This window comes from Heterodontus francisci, chromosome 7 (genome assembly GCF_036365525.1).
Source record: "Heterodontus francisci isolate sHetFra1 chromosome 7, sHetFra1.hap1, whole genome shotgun sequence".
In the NCBI taxonomy this organism is placed as follows: Eukaryota; Metazoa; Chordata; class Chondrichthyes; order Heterodontiformes; family Heterodontidae; genus Heterodontus; species Heterodontus francisci.
In genome coordinates this window covers 135,336,101-135,355,311 of record NC_090377.1, presented here as the reverse complement: position 1 = coordinate 135,355,311, position 19,211 = coordinate 135,336,101, and the positions used below count along the sequence as shown (strand labels likewise).

Genomic DNA, 19,211 nt, shown 5'->3' with positions numbered 1-19,211 from the left:
CTTTTGAAAGTTACTCTTAACTCTGCTTCCACCACCCTTTGGGGCAGTGCATTCCAGATGTGAATAACTCAGTGTTTTAAAAAAAAACTTTCTCCTCATCTCGCTTCTGATTCTCTTGCCAATTACCTTAAATCTGTGACCTCTGGTTACCAGCTCTTCTAACACTGGAAACAGTTTCTTATTTACTCTATCAAAACCTTTCATGATTTTTGAACATCTCTATTAAACGTCCCCTTACCCTTCTGTGCTCTGAGGAAAACAACCCCAGCTTCTCTAGTCGCTCCACATCGCTATTATAAGAAAAAAATCAATTTTCAAAGACCTCTGACACATTTGTTTGTCAACCCTGCTAACCACAGACAGGGCCTGATTCTTTGATCCATGCAAAGGCAGCTCGGGACTACTATTGTTGACACTGCCCTGCAGAGCTATGATCCAAATGTCTTTGAATTTTGAAAATTATGTGGATGAGTGCATCCCTCATAATTATATTGGATCAGTAGTCATCCATTAATATTAAATGGATAGCCAAACTTTGAGAATGGCCAAGATATCTGTGATTGAATGTGTTGGCTCTGATCAAATAAACAATTAACATTTTAGACAATCCATTGTGCTTGCCTTAAAAGCATCCACAATGAGGAGCGATGCATGCAGCTTGTCTGGACTCTGAGCTGATTGTTTTTGTGTTGAGAAGCATTGCGTAAGAACTTGGCTATTATCAAAATCAAAAATTGAATCCAGTTGGTCAACGGTCTGTATGGGGACTTCTTATCAATATTTGGCAATAGATTCAGAACTTGCCAGTTGCTACGTAGAACTTGCGTTCAGAGATTCGTTACTTCAGGTTCAACCATTAGTGTGGGATATTCAACTGTGTAATACAACTTATTCCTTTTGCTGCTTCTGGTGAGACAGATTTAATGCCAAAAGCAATTGGCAATGATTCTGCTTTCAGCTCCTCTTATGATGAATGGACCATGTGGAGTTCTTGCAGAGCATTCAGAGTAAATAGCATGTCAGCATCATACATTGCAATCACTTTTTGCACCAAACATTTCATAGTGTTGTTTCATAGCACAAATCACACCAGCATCATTGGCTGGATCATGATGTCAAGTTTGGCTGTAGAAATGTTAGCCCTTCCCCTTTGCATTTAAATGTTGGTAGTTTGTGAGCTCCACAATTATCAACTACCGAGGGAACTTTTCTGCCCTGCGATGCCAAACTGTGGTGAAAGTGACACAGCCATTCCTCAAAAGCAACAATCAACCATCCCTTTTTGTTTTGATAGTTTACAGGTCGAGTAACTCTACCATCACGACATTGGAAATTTTTGGAATGCCAATCACCAAGAGTTTTTTTAAATCCCCAGTCATATAAGTCCAGAGTCATGATAGGAATTCATGCTTGGCTTTTTCTCACCTGAGAACCTTTGTTGATGAAAGCCAGCATTCCACTTGGGTGCAGTTTGTCCAAAAAAGGCTAGTTTTATTAGCATTGGATATGTCTTGGTCTATCTTTCAGATGAGACATTAAACTGAGGCCCTATCTGCCCCTCAGGTGGATGTGATAGATCTCATGGCACTACTTCAAAGAGAGCAGGAGAGTTATTTCTGGTGTCCTGTCCAATATTTATCCCTCAATCAACTCCACAAAAAGAGTTTATCTGGTTTTTATCACATTGCTGTTTGTAGGAGCTTGCTGCATGCAAATTAGCTGCCCCATTTCCTACATTACAACAATAACTATAGTTCAGAAGTAAATCACTGGCTGTAAAGCCCTTTGGGATGTCCTGAGGTCATGAAAGGCACTATGTAAAATCTTATGAGATACAATTTAGGAATTTTATCATGTTCAATTCTTATGCCATTTAAGGAATGTAGCTTGCCTACCTATATGTGAACCTGGACTTGGTTATGTGGTACTTTTTGAAGTGGCAGAACTATGCAGAAATGGTTACGGACCTGAAACGTTATCGCTGCTTCTCTCCCCACAGATGCTGCCTGACCTGCTGAGTATTTCCAACACTTTCTGTTTTTATTTATGCAGAAATGGGGTTAGTTCCAAATCCTTTGGAAAATTAATTTGCCTTTTCCAGCAAGATGAGGGTAGATGCTTGATACAGCTCAGCAAAGTAGAGACCGGCTAAGATAGTCTCTTACTTTATGAAAATTCTGCTGGTTGTCTGTTTTTCAGCTAGGTTGAAAGTGTCGTGGGAATAATAAATTCCTATGCCACAGCTTCCTTCCTTTCTTCAGGATGCTGCTCCGCTATTTGAAGATCTTGTATTTTTTTCTCAGTGGAAAGAAATTTTTACTTCTCACTAACCCTGCTTCCTGTATTCTGGTATGGAAAGACTGCCATACTTGAACAAAGAACAAAGAAAATTACAGCACAGGAACAGGCCCTTCGGCCCTCCAAGCCTACGCCGATCCAAATCCTCTATCTAAACCTGTCGCCTATTTTCTAAGGGTCTGTATCTCTAAACTTCCTGCCCATTCATGTATCTGTCTAGATACATCTTAAAAGACGCTATCATGCCCGCGTCTACCACCTCCGCTGGCAATGCGTTCCATGCACCCACCACCCTCTGCGTAAAGAACTTTCCACGCATATCCCCCCTAAACTTTTCCCCTTTCACTTTGAACTCGTGTCCCCCTTGTAATTGAATCCCCCACTCTGAGAAAAGGCTTCTTGCTATCCACCCTGTCTATACCTCTCATGATTTTGTACACCTCAATCAGGTCCCCCCTCAACCTCTGTCTTTCTAATGAAAATAATCCTAATCTACTCAACCTCTCTTCATAGCTAGCGCCCTCCATACCAGGCAACATCCTGGTGAACCTCCTCTGCACCCTCTCCAAAGCATCCACATCCTTTTGGTAATGTGGCGACCAGAACTGCACGCAGTATTCCAAATGTGGCCGAACCAAAGTCCTATACAACTGTAACATGACCTGCCAACTCTTGTACTCAATACCCCGTCCGATGAAGGAAAGCATGCCGTATGCCTTCTTGACCACTCTATTGACCTGCGTTGCCACCTTCAGGGAACAATGGACCTGAACACCCAAATCTCTCTGTACATCAATCTTCCCCAGGACTTTTCCATTTACTGTATAGTTCACTCTTGAATTGGATCTTCCAAAATGCATCACCTCGCATTTGCCTGATTGAACTCCATCTGCCATTTCTCTGCCCAACTCTCCAGTCTATCTATATTCTGCTGTATTCTCTGACAGTCCCCTTCAGTATCTGCTACTCCACCAATCTTAGTGTCGTCTGCAAACTTGCTAATCAGACCACCTTTACTTTCCTCCAAATCATTTATGTATATCACAAACAACAGTGGTCCCAGCACGGATCCCTGTGGAACACCACTGGTCACACGTCTCCATTTTGAGAAACTCCCTTCCACTGCTACTCTCTGTCTCCTGTTGCCCAGCCAGTTCTTTATCCATCTAGCTAGTACACCCTGGACCCCATGCGCCTTCACTTTCTCCACCAGCCTACCATGGGGAACCTTATCAAACGCCTTACTGAAGTCCATGTATATGACATCTACAGCCCTTCCCTCATCAATCAACTTTGTCACTTCCTCAAAGAATTCTATTAAGTTGGTAAGACATGACCTTCCCTGCACCCATGTTGCCTATCACTGATAAGCCCATTTTCTTCCAGATGGGAATAGATCCTATCCCTCAGTATCTTCTCCAGCAGCTTCCCTACCACTGACGTCAGGCTCACCGGTCTATAATTACCTGGATTTTCCCTGCTACCCTTCTTAAGCAAGGGGACAACATTAGCAATTCTCCAGTCCTCCGGGACCTCACCCGTGTTTCAGGATGTTGCAAAGATATCTGTTAAGGCCTCAACTATTTCCTCTCTCGCTTCCCACAGTAACCTGGGATAGATCCCATCCGGACTTGGGGACTTGTCCACCTTAATGCCTTTTAGAATACACAACACTTCCTCCCTCCTTATGCCGACTTGACCTAGAGTAATCAAACATCTGTCCCTAACCTCAACATCCGTCATGTCCCTCTCCTCGGTGAATACCGATGCAAAGTACTCGTTTAGAATCTCACCCATTTTCTCTGACTCCACACATAACTTTCCTCCTTTGTCCTTGAGTGGGCCAATCCTTTCTCTAGTTACCCTCTTGCTCCTTATATATGAATAAAAGGCTTTGGGATTTTCCTTAACCTTGTTTGCTAAAGATATTTCATGACCCCTTTTAGCCCTCTTAATTCCTCGTTTCAGATTGCGCCTACATTCCCGATATTCTTTCAAAGCTTCGTCTTTCTTCAGCCGCCTAGACCTTATGTGTGCTTCCTTTTTCCTCTTAGCTAGTCTCACAATTTCACCTGTCATCCATGGTTCCCTAATCTTGCCATTTCTACCCCTCATTTTCACAGGAACATGTCTCTCCTCTGTCTACCCCTCATCTTCACAGGAACATTAATTAGGCAATTAATGTTGATTATGGGGTTTAATTTGAATTTAGCTTTGTCTGGGCAGAACCCATTTACGTTAGGAATTTAATTTAATCAGTATTCAAAATTAAGAGTTACAGTTAAATTAATTTTCAATTGATCTGTTTTTGCATGATTTCCATTCAAAATAAAAGATAATTGAATTATGAGTATGCAGAAGAAGGTAATATGGTAAACATTGATTAAAGATATTAGCCAGTGTTACAACCCAGGTGGGAGTAATGTACTGTCAATTCAGTCCCACTACTCCACAGGTCACAACATATTAATGTTTCCCACCTACCGGAAATTAGCCAAATTAAACACGTTATTAACCCCCAGAATAAAATACACCATGCCAGGTATCTTTAAACAACAACAGATTAACTATTTATTAATAAACTAAACCTTAAACAATATCTAGATAAATCTATCTAAAAGACTTTATAACTTCTTAATCATCTTATCATGCACACACACATGCATTCAAAAACCAATGGTTAAGTAGTTTTTAAAATGATGTTTTAAATTAGAGCTGTTTCTTAGGAATAACAAAATAGCTGGGTTGTAAGTCCTGGTGGATTATGTTCCCGGTTCGGTAAGTGTCCCGGAGTCGAATAGTCAGATGCCACTTGAAGTCTCCAGGCGAATTTGTTGTTCCGTCTGTAATGGATCAAGGCACCTCAGCTGCAGCAGGCGTCACACAGATCATTCAACAAGGATTATAGCAACAGGTCTATTTGGATTTTGAATTAGCAGTCTAATAATAGAAACTTTACTGAGAATTCCAGAACTCTCAGATATACAAAAGGCAACAGAAAGTCACTCATGAGGCAGAGACTTCTTAGAGACTAGAGGTAAAAAGGAGTTTGCTAGATCCAACAATGCAAAGATTCCTTTCCGGGGTCTTTTACTCTTTAGGCGAAACACAGCCTGTAGGTCAATGTAGATTTTCTACTGAGACACAAATCCTTCCTTCAGGGAGAGGACACTTCTCTGGTCTGCCAGGTCAAACTGGTTCTAGCCAGTTCTTACACACAGTCAAACTGATACAATACAGCATGTGATCTCATCTCTCCTGCTGTTGCCTAGGTACAGGCTTGCAGCTCGCACACACTGTTCCCAGAGAAAAATAAAAACTTCTTTCGGCCTTAAAGGCACACAGAACCCCCTTAGTTTTTAAAAACCGAGGGAAAAAAATACACCCATGACACCAGTTACCATTAATAAGCATTGATTCTTAGATATCTCTGCAATAGTCTACACCTTTTTTCTCACTTCTGCACTGCTCTTAATGCACTGGTTAAGGCAAGTATGCCCTAAAATTAGAACAGAGAAAATTAAACTCCACGGGACAGAGATATCCCATTTTTTATTGGTCTGTGAGCTACCCAGGTGCGTACCACGGAGATTCACAGGCAACCTGTAAAGTTTAAATCTACGTTCCCATTAATATTAATATAAGGTATATTTAACCTGGCGAATACAAACAGTTCTTGGTGTTCTGATTAGGATTTGTCCACCAGTGAGGTAACAGTGCTTTGTCCTAAGTTATCTGGGTTATGAGGGCCGGGTTAGGCTCACAGGCCAAACTTTGTACACCCCTGCCCTGGAGTCTGATGGTGAAATGCTGAGGAAGCTGAGGCGTTACCTCTAAGAAAGGCCAAGAAAACCAAAAAGGAGATGTGTGATGTTTATATCTGCCCCTTGCTGTCTGCATGGTCTCACAGGTTGCAACAGGATGATTATTTTTGATCATGTACCATGAAACCATGCTTGTTGACAGAGGTTGTCCTAGAGCTGTAGTTCCATATGTAGTAACAAGAAAACAGTCATTGAAATCTATTATTTTCAACCCCATTTATATCTTAAATTATATAATGAAACTGAGGTCTTATAATTATCTTGGAGGTGAACAGTTCTGTGATTTTCTTGAGTATGTAAAATCAAATTAGGAAAAGGTAAGGAACATAATGCACATATGAAAAATTCTGCTTCTGCACGACAACCATATTTGGCTTAGTGTTCTCCTAACCTCATTCATTTAGTGAATGAAAGAAGTACTAATTTATCAATAGTCTCAAAGAAATGTCTTTATCTTTTGTTCATAAGTAATAGTATTTTCTGAATGAACAAGTCTTAAAGATACCGGCCACTCCATTTTAACCATACAGTTGTACTCCTCTAGGTTTCAATTAAGTTTAAAAATGGGCAATGCCACATCACATTGCATGTTGTTTCTATTGCTTATATTTTTCATTGTTTAGCAGTACATAACTATCTAAAAACCCCACATAATGAATGCACAGTTGTAACCAATCTTGTGTACAGTACTCAAACATTTTTATGGCTGCTGGTGAATAAAATAATACAGGGTTAGGAAATAACCATTTTTTTACATTTTGTAGATATGCCTCTTAGTGTACACATTCAAGCTTCGTTGCATAATGAAGAGTGGAACAAGCAGCCCTTTCCATCAATAACGAATGAGTTAAAGGCTTCCTTATTAAACAATACACCATGTAAAAGTCATACTTGTGAGGATACCTTGGATTCAATCAGTAAGTGGGAAACTTTTTCTGTTTTTCCTTTTCACTTTGTCATCCTCTTTAAAGCCAGTTTTGTGGGTAAATTCACAGTTACCTAACTGTAAACTCAAAGCAAAATATTGTGGATGCTGGAGATCTGAAATAGGAAACATTAGAAATACTCAGCAGGTCTGGCAGCATCTGTGGAGAGAGAAATAGAGTTAACGCTTCAGGTCGGTGACTTTTCAGTTGTAGCGGTGAGCTATATAATAGCTTCTTAACAGACTGGCATCAAAGCATTGGGTGGCATAATGGGGTGAAAGTCTTCAAAAATTTTGGGTGCTCACGTAATCTTGTGATGGGAAATTCCTGTGAAATATTCTGCAAAGGATGAAGCTCCAGACATCACAATCTATAAGAATACTCTCACCAGCAGAATTAATATGTGAAATGTGCTGCCATTTGTGCAGACCTTTTTGAATTGACAGACGATAGCTTCTTTCTTGATCTAAACACCAGGCTAGTTTAATGGTGCAGTAGTCTACTCATGAAGTTTACTGGTCTGCATTGCATTTTTTTCTGCCTCTTCACAAATCTTCTGCATCCACCTCTCCTGATGGTCCCAATTCCTTTCTGGGCTATAGTTCAGTCACCCTCTAGTGGATCCTCCAAGTGTTCAAGTGTGAACTATGTAATTCAGCTGGTAGACTATTCAATCACAGCCGAGCCCAATCCACAAAATACATTTCCAACAGGGGTCGCTGGAACAAGAATCATAGACAATTTCTTCTCTCTAACCCAGGGGCACAGAAGCCATTTCTGCTGCTAATGCTGCCCTGCCTGAGCTCAGCTAACTGGATCAAAACTGACAACTCCCTGGTATGTATAGCCTAGCTATTCACCAGGAAAGCTCTGCAGAACTTTCTACTGTACTGTATCCAGAATCAAGTCACCTGTTTCCTATACAGCCAGCTAAACAGGGCAACAGTACTCCATAGCTGGACATCGAGTGTCTTTGTGGAACTTCAGCTCCTGACGGTTTTCTGGAGGATTCCCATTCTTCCAGCTGTTGCAGCAATCTACACAGCACGTTTACCCTGCATACATTAGATTTGAGCACCATGCTGGATATTTATCATTTTCAACCTTTAAAGAACATAAGAAATAGGAGCAGGAGTAGACCATATGGCCCGTCGAGCTTACTCCACCATTCAATATGATCATGGCTGATCTTGTGCTTCAACTCCAATGACATAAGGGGATATGAGGATAGTGTGGGAAAAAGGCATTGAAGTGGAAGATCAGCCATGATCGTACCGAATGGCGGGGCAGGCTTGATGGGCTGAATGGCCTACTCCTGCTCCTATGTTCTTATTACAAACTCCATTTTCCCGCCTGCTCCCCACATCCCTTGATTCCCTGAGACCAAAATCTGTCTATTCCAGCCTTAAAAGTATTCAACGATAGAGCGTCCACTGCCCTCTGGGGTAGACAATTCCAAAGATTCACAACCGTTTGAGTGAAGAAATTTCTCCTCATCTTAGTCCTAAATGATCGTCCCCTTATCCTGAGACTGTGGTCCCATCTTTTAGATTCCCCAGCCATCAGAAACTATCCCTGTGTCTAACCAGTCAAGCCCCTTCAGAATCTTGAAAGTTGCAATGAGATCATCTCTCATTCTTCTAAACTCCAGAGAATATGGACCCAATTTACTCAACCTCTCATCATAGGACAGCCCTCTCTTCCCAGGAACCAACCTAGTGAACCTTGGCTGTATTGCCTCCAATGCAAGTATATCCTTCCTTAAAAATGGAGAGCAAAACTGTCCACAGGATTCCAGATGTAGTCTCACCAAAGCCCTATAAATTAAAGCAAGATTTCTTTATTCGTGTACTCCAAACCCCTTGCAATAAAGGCCAACAGGCCATTTGTCTTCATAATTGCTTGATGTACCTGCAAGCTAACTTGGTGTTCCTTGTGCAAGCACATTCACGCCACACAAGTGCCAGGCAGTGACTATCTCCAACAAGAAAGAATCTAACCATCTCCCCTTGACGTTCAATGGCATTACCATTGCTGAATCCCCCACTATCAACATCCTGGGGGTTACCATTGACCAGAAATTGAACAAGACCATACGTATAAGTACTGTGACGACAAAAGCAGGTCAGAGGCTGGAAATCCTGCAGCCTCTTAGCCTCCTGACTACCCAAAGCTTATCCACCACAAGGCACAAGTCAGGAGTGTGAAGAAATACTCTCCACTTGCCTGGAAGAGTGCAGCTCCAACAACAGTCAAGAAGCTCGACACCATCCAGAACAAAGCAGCCTACTTGATTGGCACCCCATCTACCACCTTAAACATTCACTCCCTCCACCACCAACGCACAGTGGCAGCAGTGTGTACCATCTACAAGATGCACTGCAGCAATTCACCAAGGCTCCTTTAACGGCATCTTCCAAACCCACAATCTCTACTATCTAGAAGGAAAGGGCAGCAGATGCATGGAAACAGCACCACCTGCAAGTTCCCCTTCAAGACACACACCATCCTGACTTGGAACTATATCGCCGTTCCTTCACTGTCACTCGGTCAAAATCCTGGAACTCCCTTCCTAACAGCATTATGGGTGTACCTACATTACATGGACTGCAGTGGTTCAAGAAGGCAGCTCACCAACACCTCATAAGGGCAATTAGGGATGGGCAATAAATACCAGCCTAGCCAACAATGCCCACATCCCGTGAAAGAATAAAAAAAAAACAAGTCTCTCTGAACGTCAACATTCACAAGTTTCTCGCCTTTTAAAAAAGATTCCACTCTTCTATTCTTACGACCAAGGTGAAAAACCTCACCCTTCCCCCACATTATACTCCATTTGCAACCTTGTTGTCCATTCACTTAACCCGTCTATATCACTTTGCAGCCTCTCTGTGTCCTCCTCCAAGCTTGCATTTCCACCTACCTTTGTATCATAAGCAAACTTACATACATTTCTCTGTCTCTTTATCTAAGTCACTTAATATAGATTATAAATAGTTGATGCCCCAGCTCTGATCCTTGCGGCACTCCACTAGTCACAGCCTGTCAACTTGAAAATTTATGACTACTCTTTGCTTCCTGTCCATTAACCAAACCTCTATCCATGCAAATATATTACCCCCAACTCCATGAGCTCTAATCTTGCATATTAAACTTTTGTGTGGCACGTTATCAAATGCCTTTTAGAAATCGGGTATACTACATCTACTGGTTCCCCTTTATCTACCCTACTCATTACATCCTCAAAAAACATTAACATTTGTCAAACATGATTTTCCTTTCGTAAAACCATATTAACTTTGCCTGATCATACAGTGATTTTCTAAATCCATTGTTAAGTCTTCCTTAATAAATTCCAGCACTTTCCTGACAACTTATGTCAAGCTAACTGGTCTGTCGTTCCCTGTAGTTTTCTCTCTCCCTCCTTTCTTGAATAGCAGTATTACATTTGCTAACTTCCAATATGCTGGGACCATTCCAGAATCCAGGGAATTTTGGAAAATCATCCCAATACATGTACTATCTCTGCAGGTATCTCTTTTAGAACCCTAGGATGTAGGCCATCGGGTCATGGAGATTTGTTGAATTTTAGTCCCTTAAGTTTCTCCAATATGTTTTCTCTACTGATAATACCTAGTTTTCTCAGTCTTTTTAGCCCCTAGGTTACCCTATATTTCTGGTATGCATCTTGTGTCTTATATTGTGAAGACAGACACAAAATATTTGTTCAATTTTGTCACTCCCCATAATAATTTCTCTTGTCTCTGCTTCTAAGGGACCAGCATTTACTTTAGGTACTTTCTTCCTTTTTATATACTTGTAAAAGGTCTTACAATCTGTTTTAATATTCGTTGCTAGTTTTTTCTCGTATTCTACATTTTTGCTGTTTATCAACTTTTTGGTGGCTCTTTGCTGGTTTGTGAAACACTCCCAATCCTCAGACTTGCTACTATTTTTTACAACATTATAAACCTCTTCTTTTAATCTTTGTCTGAGGGCTCTCCGCTTCTTCCGTGAACAGAGGCCCAACCAGTCCCCATCCACCACCACCACCTTCCTCCGCCTAGCTGAACTTGTTCTCACATTGAACAACTTCTCCTTCAACTCCACTCACTTCCTTCAAGTAAAAGGTGTTGCTATGGGTACCCGCATGGGTCCTAGTTATGCCTGTCTTTTTGTGGGATATGTCGAACATTCCTTGTTTCGGTCCAACTTAGGCCCCCTCCCCCAACTCTTTTTCCGGTACATTGATGACTGTATCGGTGGCGTTTCCTTCTCCCGATCCGAACTGGAAAACGTTATCAACTTTACTTCTAATTTCCACCCTTCTCTCACCTTTTACATGGTCCATCTCCTTCCCTTCCCTTCCTCAACTTCTCTATCTCCATCTCTGGTGATAGGCTGTCTACTAATATCCATTATAAACTCACTGCTACCTCGACTACACTTCTTCACACCCTGCCTCCTGTAAGGACTTCATTCCATTCTCCCAGTTTCTCCGTCTCCGACACATCTGCTCTGATGATGCTACCTTCCATGACAGCGCTTCTGATATGTCTTCCTTTTTCCTCAACCGAGGATTCCCCCCCACTGTGATTGACAGGGCCCTCAACTGTGTCTGGCCCATTTCCCGCACCTCTACCCTCATCCCTTTCCCTCCCTCCCAGAACCGTGACAGGGTTCCCCTTGTCATCATTTCCACCCCATCAGCCCCCATATCCAAAGGATCATCCTCCGCCATTTCCGCCACCTCCAGCATGATGCCACTACCAAACGCATCTTCCCCTCCCTTCCCCTGTCAGCATTCCGAAGGGCTCGTTCCCTCCGCGACACCTTGGTCCACTCCTCCATTACCCCCACCATCTCATCCCCCTCCCACGGCACCTTCCCCTGCAATCGCAGGAGGTGTAATACCTGCCCATTTACCTCCTCTCTCCTCACTATCCCAGGCCCCAAACACTCCTTTCAGATGAAGCAGCGATTTACTTGTACTTCTTTCAATGTAGTATACTGTATTTGCTGCTCACAATGTGGTCTCCTCTGCATTGGGGAATCCAAGCGCAGACTGGGTGACCGCTTTGCGGAACACCTCCGTTTAGCCTGCAAGCAGGACCCCGAGCTTCCGGTTGCTTGCCATTTCAACACTCACCCTGCTCTCATGCTCGCATCTCTGTCCTGGGATTGCTGCGGTGTTCCAGTGAACATCAACACAAGCTCGAGGAACAGTATCTCATTTACCGATTAGGCACACTAAAGCCTGCCGGACTGAACATTGAGTTCAATAATTTCAGAGCATGACGGGCCCCCCCATTTTACTTTTATTTTTAGTTATTTTTTCTTTTTTATATATATATATTTTTTTGTATTTATTTTATTTTATTTCATCTTAATTTGTTCAGCTTGCTTACCCACTGTTTTTTTCATGTTTGTACTTGCTGCTGTTCAATTTTCAGTCCGTTAACACCCTTTCTGTACTAATCCTTTGTCTTTCAACACATCATTAACATATCTTTGCTCCATGACCTTCTGGTCAGCTATTCTGACCTTGTCCTATCTACACCTTCTCCTTTGTTATCTCTTGCCCCACCCCACTTTACTTGCTTATAACCTTTTACATTTCTAATATTTGCCAGTTCTGAAGAAGGGTCACTGACCTGAAACGTTAACTCTGCTTCTCTCTCCACAGATGCTGCCAGACCTACTGAGTGTTTCCAGCATTTCTTGTTTTTATTTCTTTTAATCTAATACTATCCTTAACTTCCTGAGTAAGCCACGGATGGATCTTTCTTGCTGAGTTTTTATGTTGCAATGGAATGTATTTTTGTTGAAAATTTTGAATTGTTTCTTTAAATAAACAGTGGGAAATGTTTACTGCCATACCTTTTCAGTCTAGTTACTCACTCAACCTCAGCCAGTTCTCTCCTCATACCCATGTAATTGGCTTCAAGTTTGAGATTCGTGTTTGTGATTGAAGTGTGTCGCTGTCAAACTAAACATGGAATTCAATTGTATTATAAAGAACAAAGAACAGTACAGCACAGGAACAGGCCATTCGGCCCTCTAAGCCGACATCTTGATGCCTGTCTAAACTAAAACCTTGTGCACTTCCGGGGTCTGTATCCCTCTATTCCCATCCTATTCATGTATTTGTCAAGATGCCTCTTAAACATCGCTATCGTACCTGCTTCCACCACCTCCCCCAGCAGCAAGTTCCAGGCACGCACCACCCTCTGTGTAAAAAAAAACTTGCCTCGCACATCCCCTCTAAACTTTGCCCCTCATACCTTAAAACTATGTCCCCTAGTAACTAACTCTTCAACCCTGGGAAAAAGCTTCTGACTATCCACTCTGTCCATGCCACTCATAACTTTGTAAACCTTTGTCATGTCGCCCCTCCACCTCCGTCGTTCCAGTGAAAACAATCCGAGTTTATCCAACCTCTCCTCATAGCTAATACCCTCCAGACCAGGCAACATCCTGGTAAGCCTCTTCTATACCCTCTCCATCCTTCTGGTAGTGTGGCGACCAGAATTGTATGCAATATTCCAAGTGTGGCCTAACTAAGGTTCTGTACAGCTGCAGCATGGCTTGCCAATTTTTATACTCTGTGCCCCGACCGATGAAGGCAAGCATGCCGTATGCCTTCTTGACTACCTTATCCACCTGCGTTGCCACTTTCAGTGATCTATGGACCTGTACGCCCAGATCTCTCTGCCTGTCAATACTCCTAAGGTTTCTGCCATTTACTGTATACTTCCCACCTGTATTAGACCTTCCAAAATGCATTACCTCACATTTGTCCGGATTAAAGGGCGGCACAATGGCGCAGTGGTTAGCACCGCAGCCTCAGCTCCAGCGACGCGGGTTCAATTCTGGGTACTGCCTGTGTGGAGTTTGCAAGTTCTCCCTGTGTCTGCGTGGGTTTCCTCCGGGTGCTCCGGTTTCCTCCCACAAGCCAAAGACTTGCAGGTTGATAGGTAAATTGGCCATTAGCAATTGCCCCTAGTATAGGTAGGTGGTAGGGAAATATAGGGACAGGTGGGGATGTGGTAGGAATATGGAATTAGTGTAGGATTAGTATAAATGGGTGGTTGATGGTCGGCACAGACTCAGTGGGCCGAAGGGCCTGTTTCAGTGCTGTATCTCTAAACTAAACTAAACTCCATCTGCCATTTCTCCACCCAAGTCTCCAACCGATGTATATCCTGCTGTATCCTCTGACAATCCTCGTCACTGTCCGCAACTCCACCAACCTTTGTGTCGTCCGCAAACTTACTAATCAGACCAGCTACATTTTCCGCCAAATCATTTATGTATACTACAAACAGCAAAGGTCCCAGTACTGATCCCTGCGGAACACCACTAGTCACATCCCTCCATTCAGAAAAGCACCCTTCCACTGCTACCCTCTGTCTTCTATGACCGAGCCAGTTCTGTATCCATCTTGCCAGCTCACCTCTGAGATTACTAGTTAATCCTGCCTCGTTACAAAATACTATATCTATACAGAACTATACAGTAAATGGAAAAGTCCTGGGGAAGATTGATGTACAGAGAGATTTGGGTGTTCAGGTCCATTGTTCCCTGAAGGTGGCAACGCAGGTCAATAGAGTGGTCAAGAAGGCATACGGCATGCTTTCCTTCATCGGACGGGGTATTGAGTACAAGAGTTGGCAGGTCATGTTACAGTTGTATAGGACTTTGGTTCGGCCACATTTGGAATACTGCGTGCAGTTCTGGTCGCCACATTACCAAAAGGATGTGGATGCTTTGGAGAGGGTGCAGAGGAGGTTCACCAGCTTGTTGCCTGGTATGGAGGGCGCTAGCTATGAAGAGAGGTTGAGTAGATTAGGATTATTTTCATTAGAAAGACGGAGGTTGAGGGGGGACCTGATTGAGGTGTACAAAATCATGAGAGGTATAGACAGGGTGGATAGCAAGAAGCTTTTTCCCAGAGTGGGGGATTCAATTACTAGGGGACACGAGTTCAAAGTGAAAGGGGAAAAGTTTAGGGGGGATATGCGTGGAAAGTTCTTTACGCAGAGGGTGGTGGGTGCATGGAACGCATTGCCAGCGGAGGTGGTAGACGCGGGCACGATAGCGTCTTTTAAGATGTATCTAGACAGATACATGAATGGGCAGGAAGTAAAGAGATACAGACCCTTAGAAAATAGGCGACAGGTTTAGATAGAGGATTTGGATCGGCGAAGGATTGGAGGGCCGAAGGGCCTGTTCCTGTTCTGTAATTTTCTTTGTTCTTTGTTCTATCTAAAATAGCTTTATCCCTAGTTGGTTCCACAACATATTGCTCCAAGAAGCTGCCACAAAAACTCCTATTCTAGACTACCCTTGCCAGTTTGATTGGCCCAGCCTATATGAAGATTAAAGTCCTCACAATTATTACATTACCTTTCTTACAAGCTCCACTAATTTCTCGTTTAATGCTCTGTCCAACAGCATATCTACTGTTAGGGGGCCTATAAACTACTCCCACCAGTGTTTTCTGGCTCTTTGCTATTCCTATTCTCCACCCATAGTGATTCTACTTCATGATCTTCTGAGCCAAGGTCCTTTCTCACTAATGCCTTTGTGTCATCCTTAATTATCAGGGCTACCCCTCCTCCTTTGCCATTCTGTCTGTCTTTTCAAAATATTGTGTACCCTTGAATATTTATTTCCCAACCTTGGTCATCTAATGGCAGTTAGATCTAAACCATTTATTTCTCTCTCACTAATTCATCTATCTTATTGTGAATGCTTCTTACATTCAGATAAAGAATCTTTAATTTCTTTTTTTTTTACTGCTGTTGACCTTACTCTCTGATGCACAATTACTGTTAAACTTTCTGTCCCTTCCGGTCTCTCTCTGCTTGTCTTTACCATATCACCTAGACTGTTATATTGCCTGGACTTTACCATTTGATTTCTAAATCTCCTTTCACCTGACCTCTCCCCCTCCCCCCCCAGTCCTGTTAGTTTAAAGCCCAATCCACAGCCCTAGTTATACGTTTGGCCAGCACACTGTTTCTAGCCCGGTTTAAGTGGAGTCCATCCCAACAGAACAGTACTCTCTTTCCTGAGTACTGGTACCAGTGCCCCATGAATCGAAACTCCTTCATCCCACGCCACTCTTTGAGCCACATGTTTAATTCTCTGATTTCCAATAAGAATGTTGGACAGGCAACATCACAGTTCATCTTTATGCCGGATCATCTTGGGGCTTATCTTCTGATCCAATGTGAAATAAGATTTTTACCCTAACTCAGTTGCAAATTTCAGTGTCTGAAATAGTACTGTTAATTTCCATGAACTGTTTACTTCTGCTTCTGGTAACATGGGCAGTATTACGCAATGGTGAGAGCAATGAGCAGCTGAGCCTTACAAACATTGACTGGTGTACATATCTCTGGAAATTCAGCTGATTCAGGCGGCAGGACTTGTTGCCGTCAGCATTCTGAGGTAGAAGCTGGTAAACCATTTTTGAATCTCCAATCCTAAACTGCCATCCAGCAATCTCTGTTGGCAAGACAGATGTATGGGCATTGGGTGAAAACAGGATTGGTCTCAACTGTGATGCTCCTACAGTTAATGAACTGCTGGCACTCAGTTGCTAGTTGCACACAAGTGATCACTTCAGAGAGGTATTCAAAATGTGACTGATCGTGGGCCCATACCTCTACATGAAGTCGATGCCTTCAGGAAAGGATGAAACAAGGAGGAAGAGAACTTTTAAGTTTTTTTAAAATTAAACTACAGCAGAAAGCTTTCAGAGTATGCATATATCTCAAAAGGACTAATCAAAATGGTAAAAATAATTAATCTTTGCAAAGTGTAGAATTTTTTAAATTCAAATATTGTATCTAGGAGAGCAAAACCAAAGATTTTTATTTCTATCGTCCAATTGATCTTCAGGGTGTGATCTGAATAAACACCACTATGCAAAGGCACTGCGACAGCACTGGAACCAGTCGTCTTCTGTTCCTAAGCTACAGACTCCTGCAGAAGCATCGAGGAAGCCCCTCAAAGAATTAAGAAAGAGGAGGCATTCGAATGAGAGAACTACCGGTAAGGAGAAGCAGTATTTTTGGGAGGCCATGCTATAGGGCATGTAATTCAGTCATTGTTGAATTCACTACTGATGGCATGCTGCTTTCCTCCCAAATGAACAGTACATGGCTGAAGTGGATTTGCTGACACTTGGCCCATGAATTTCTTCATTTCACACTGTTTGAGTCGTGTTGCCTGAGCCCCACCATTTCTCACTGGTTCTCTAGCCTGCACCTAGACCTGTGACACCCATCCCAAACTTGCCACTACACATCCAACACCAGTACTTGGCCTGATTTGATATAGTGATCACTCTCCTCACAGTGACGGACAGACGCGGGGGGAGTGGTGGGGGGGAAAGCATAGTAGAGTCTCTCTCCCTCTCTGATCCTCTTCTATCTTCGGAATAACACATTTTCTATCTCCCCTTCCCTCTCTAAACAGGTCTCTCTTTTCTCCTCCATTCGGCAGAGTCGCTCTCTTGCCCCTGGCCCCAGTACTTGTGCTATCGGTCTACTGCGTCCCCTGCTCCTCAGCGCATGACTCCATTGAGCCAGCAGGTTATGGGTTCAGCTCCTACTCTTGGACTTTATCACATAATCTAGGCTGACACTCCAGTGCTGTACTGAGTGGGTGCTGCATTGTCAGAGTTGCTGTCTATTTGATGAGATGCCTGCCTGCCCACCCAGCTGGATGGTGGATCTAAAAGATCCCACGGCATTATTCAAAGAGGCAGGGAATTTGCTCAGTTTCCTGATCAGCATTTATCCTCAACCAACATCACTAAAACACATTATTGCACATTTATTTCATTGTTTGTGGGACCTTGCTGTGTGCAATTTGGGGGCTGTTGTATTTGCCTGCATAAGTGATTTCAAAAGTTATGAATTGCTGGTGAAGTGCTTTGGGACATCCTGAGGCTGAGAGGCACGATATAAAATACAAGTTTATTGGATTGTTGTTGCCTCAATTCCTTAAGCTATAATTTCTAAGCTCCGAATTGCCTTTCTCACTGCTACACATTATACAGATAGTTTGAGTATTTTCTACTTAACCTCCTCCTGCTCCTGACCCCCTCCAGATCCAACTCTTGTTACTTCCTCTGAACAGTTACAACTTATTTTGAACTCGTCCTATTTTGTATTTCCCTTCCTTCGCTCCATGACATTGCATTTCTCTACATTAAATAATATCTCCTGCTTTTTGATCCAGACTCCCAATCTGTTTGGACCCCATTCTAACTGATCTGCCTGTTTCATAATATTTGCTGCCCTTCCAAGTTGTTCTGTTAAACCATTGATTTAAAAAATTGCTTACTGGTTTTTAAAGATATTTTATTTCATATTTAAAATGTAGGGACCTGTACAAAATAAATCACAGCTAAAGATTATTGAACAGTGTGCTGGCAATGCTTTCTAAAATCAGACTGGTTAAGCAGCATTGTAGAATCTTGCTGTCTTTATGATATGACCTCCACTAATTTGTGCACTTTTTTTTTAAAATTTCAGTTCTAAATAAACGACACTGTGCTCTGCTGAACTCCAGTGAATCTCCTTCTGGTTCTTCGGTAAAAACAGCACAGACACCAGTCCCTGTTCAACAACCTCCATGTTCCAGCCCAACTGACAGCTGGGCACCCAGATCAACACCACCACAAAGGCCACTTACACAGACAAAGGATGTAAGATATAGTTGACAGACCCTGTAATTTATTGGACTAGTTTAAACCTATCTGTGATATTCAGTCCTTAGAGATTTCTGCACTGGATTGATTCCTGCCATGGAGGGGGGGAAAGGAAGTTGATAAATGAAAAAGCTTCCTAATGTCACAGATATGTTAAAATCTATATTTTCAAATAAGCCATAATGGAAGAATGTTTCCTTTTAAGGGTGAAAATCATTTTCTCCAATAGATTTCACAATAATACCAATTTTACTGGCCTGTGACAATTTCCAGATGCTGATTGAAACATAGAAAATTTACTATTTGACCAAATGGGGTGGGGAGGGAAATCCCACCCTCACTTAACTGTTTCCAGGGAAGGTCACTGGATCAGGCGGGGAGCCATTTGGCACATTGTGTCTGTGCCAGTTTTGCTTGTTTAGGATTCTGGAA

The 19,211-nt window shown here is 42.5% G+C and overlaps 1 protein-coding gene across 6 annotated transcripts in view; it reads left to right on the top strand.

Annotated features, from left to right (window-relative positions):
• Positions 1-19,211, top strand: part of kansl1l (KAT8 regulatory NSL complex subunit 1-like) — a 134,707-nt gene that overhangs the window by 86,455 nt on the left and 29,041 nt on the right. For all 6 annotated transcript variants that reach the window (XM_068036220.1, XM_068036218.1, XM_068036216.1 and 3 more), the window contains exons 8-10: positions 6,887-7,039; positions 16,961-17,113; positions 18,604-18,776. In XM_068036220.1, the coding sequence (XP_067892321.1) occupies positions 6,887-7,039; positions 16,961-17,113; positions 18,604-18,776 (479 nt within the window). The remainder of the gene's footprint in view (positions 1-6,886; positions 7,040-16,960; positions 17,114-18,603; positions 18,777-19,211) is intronic.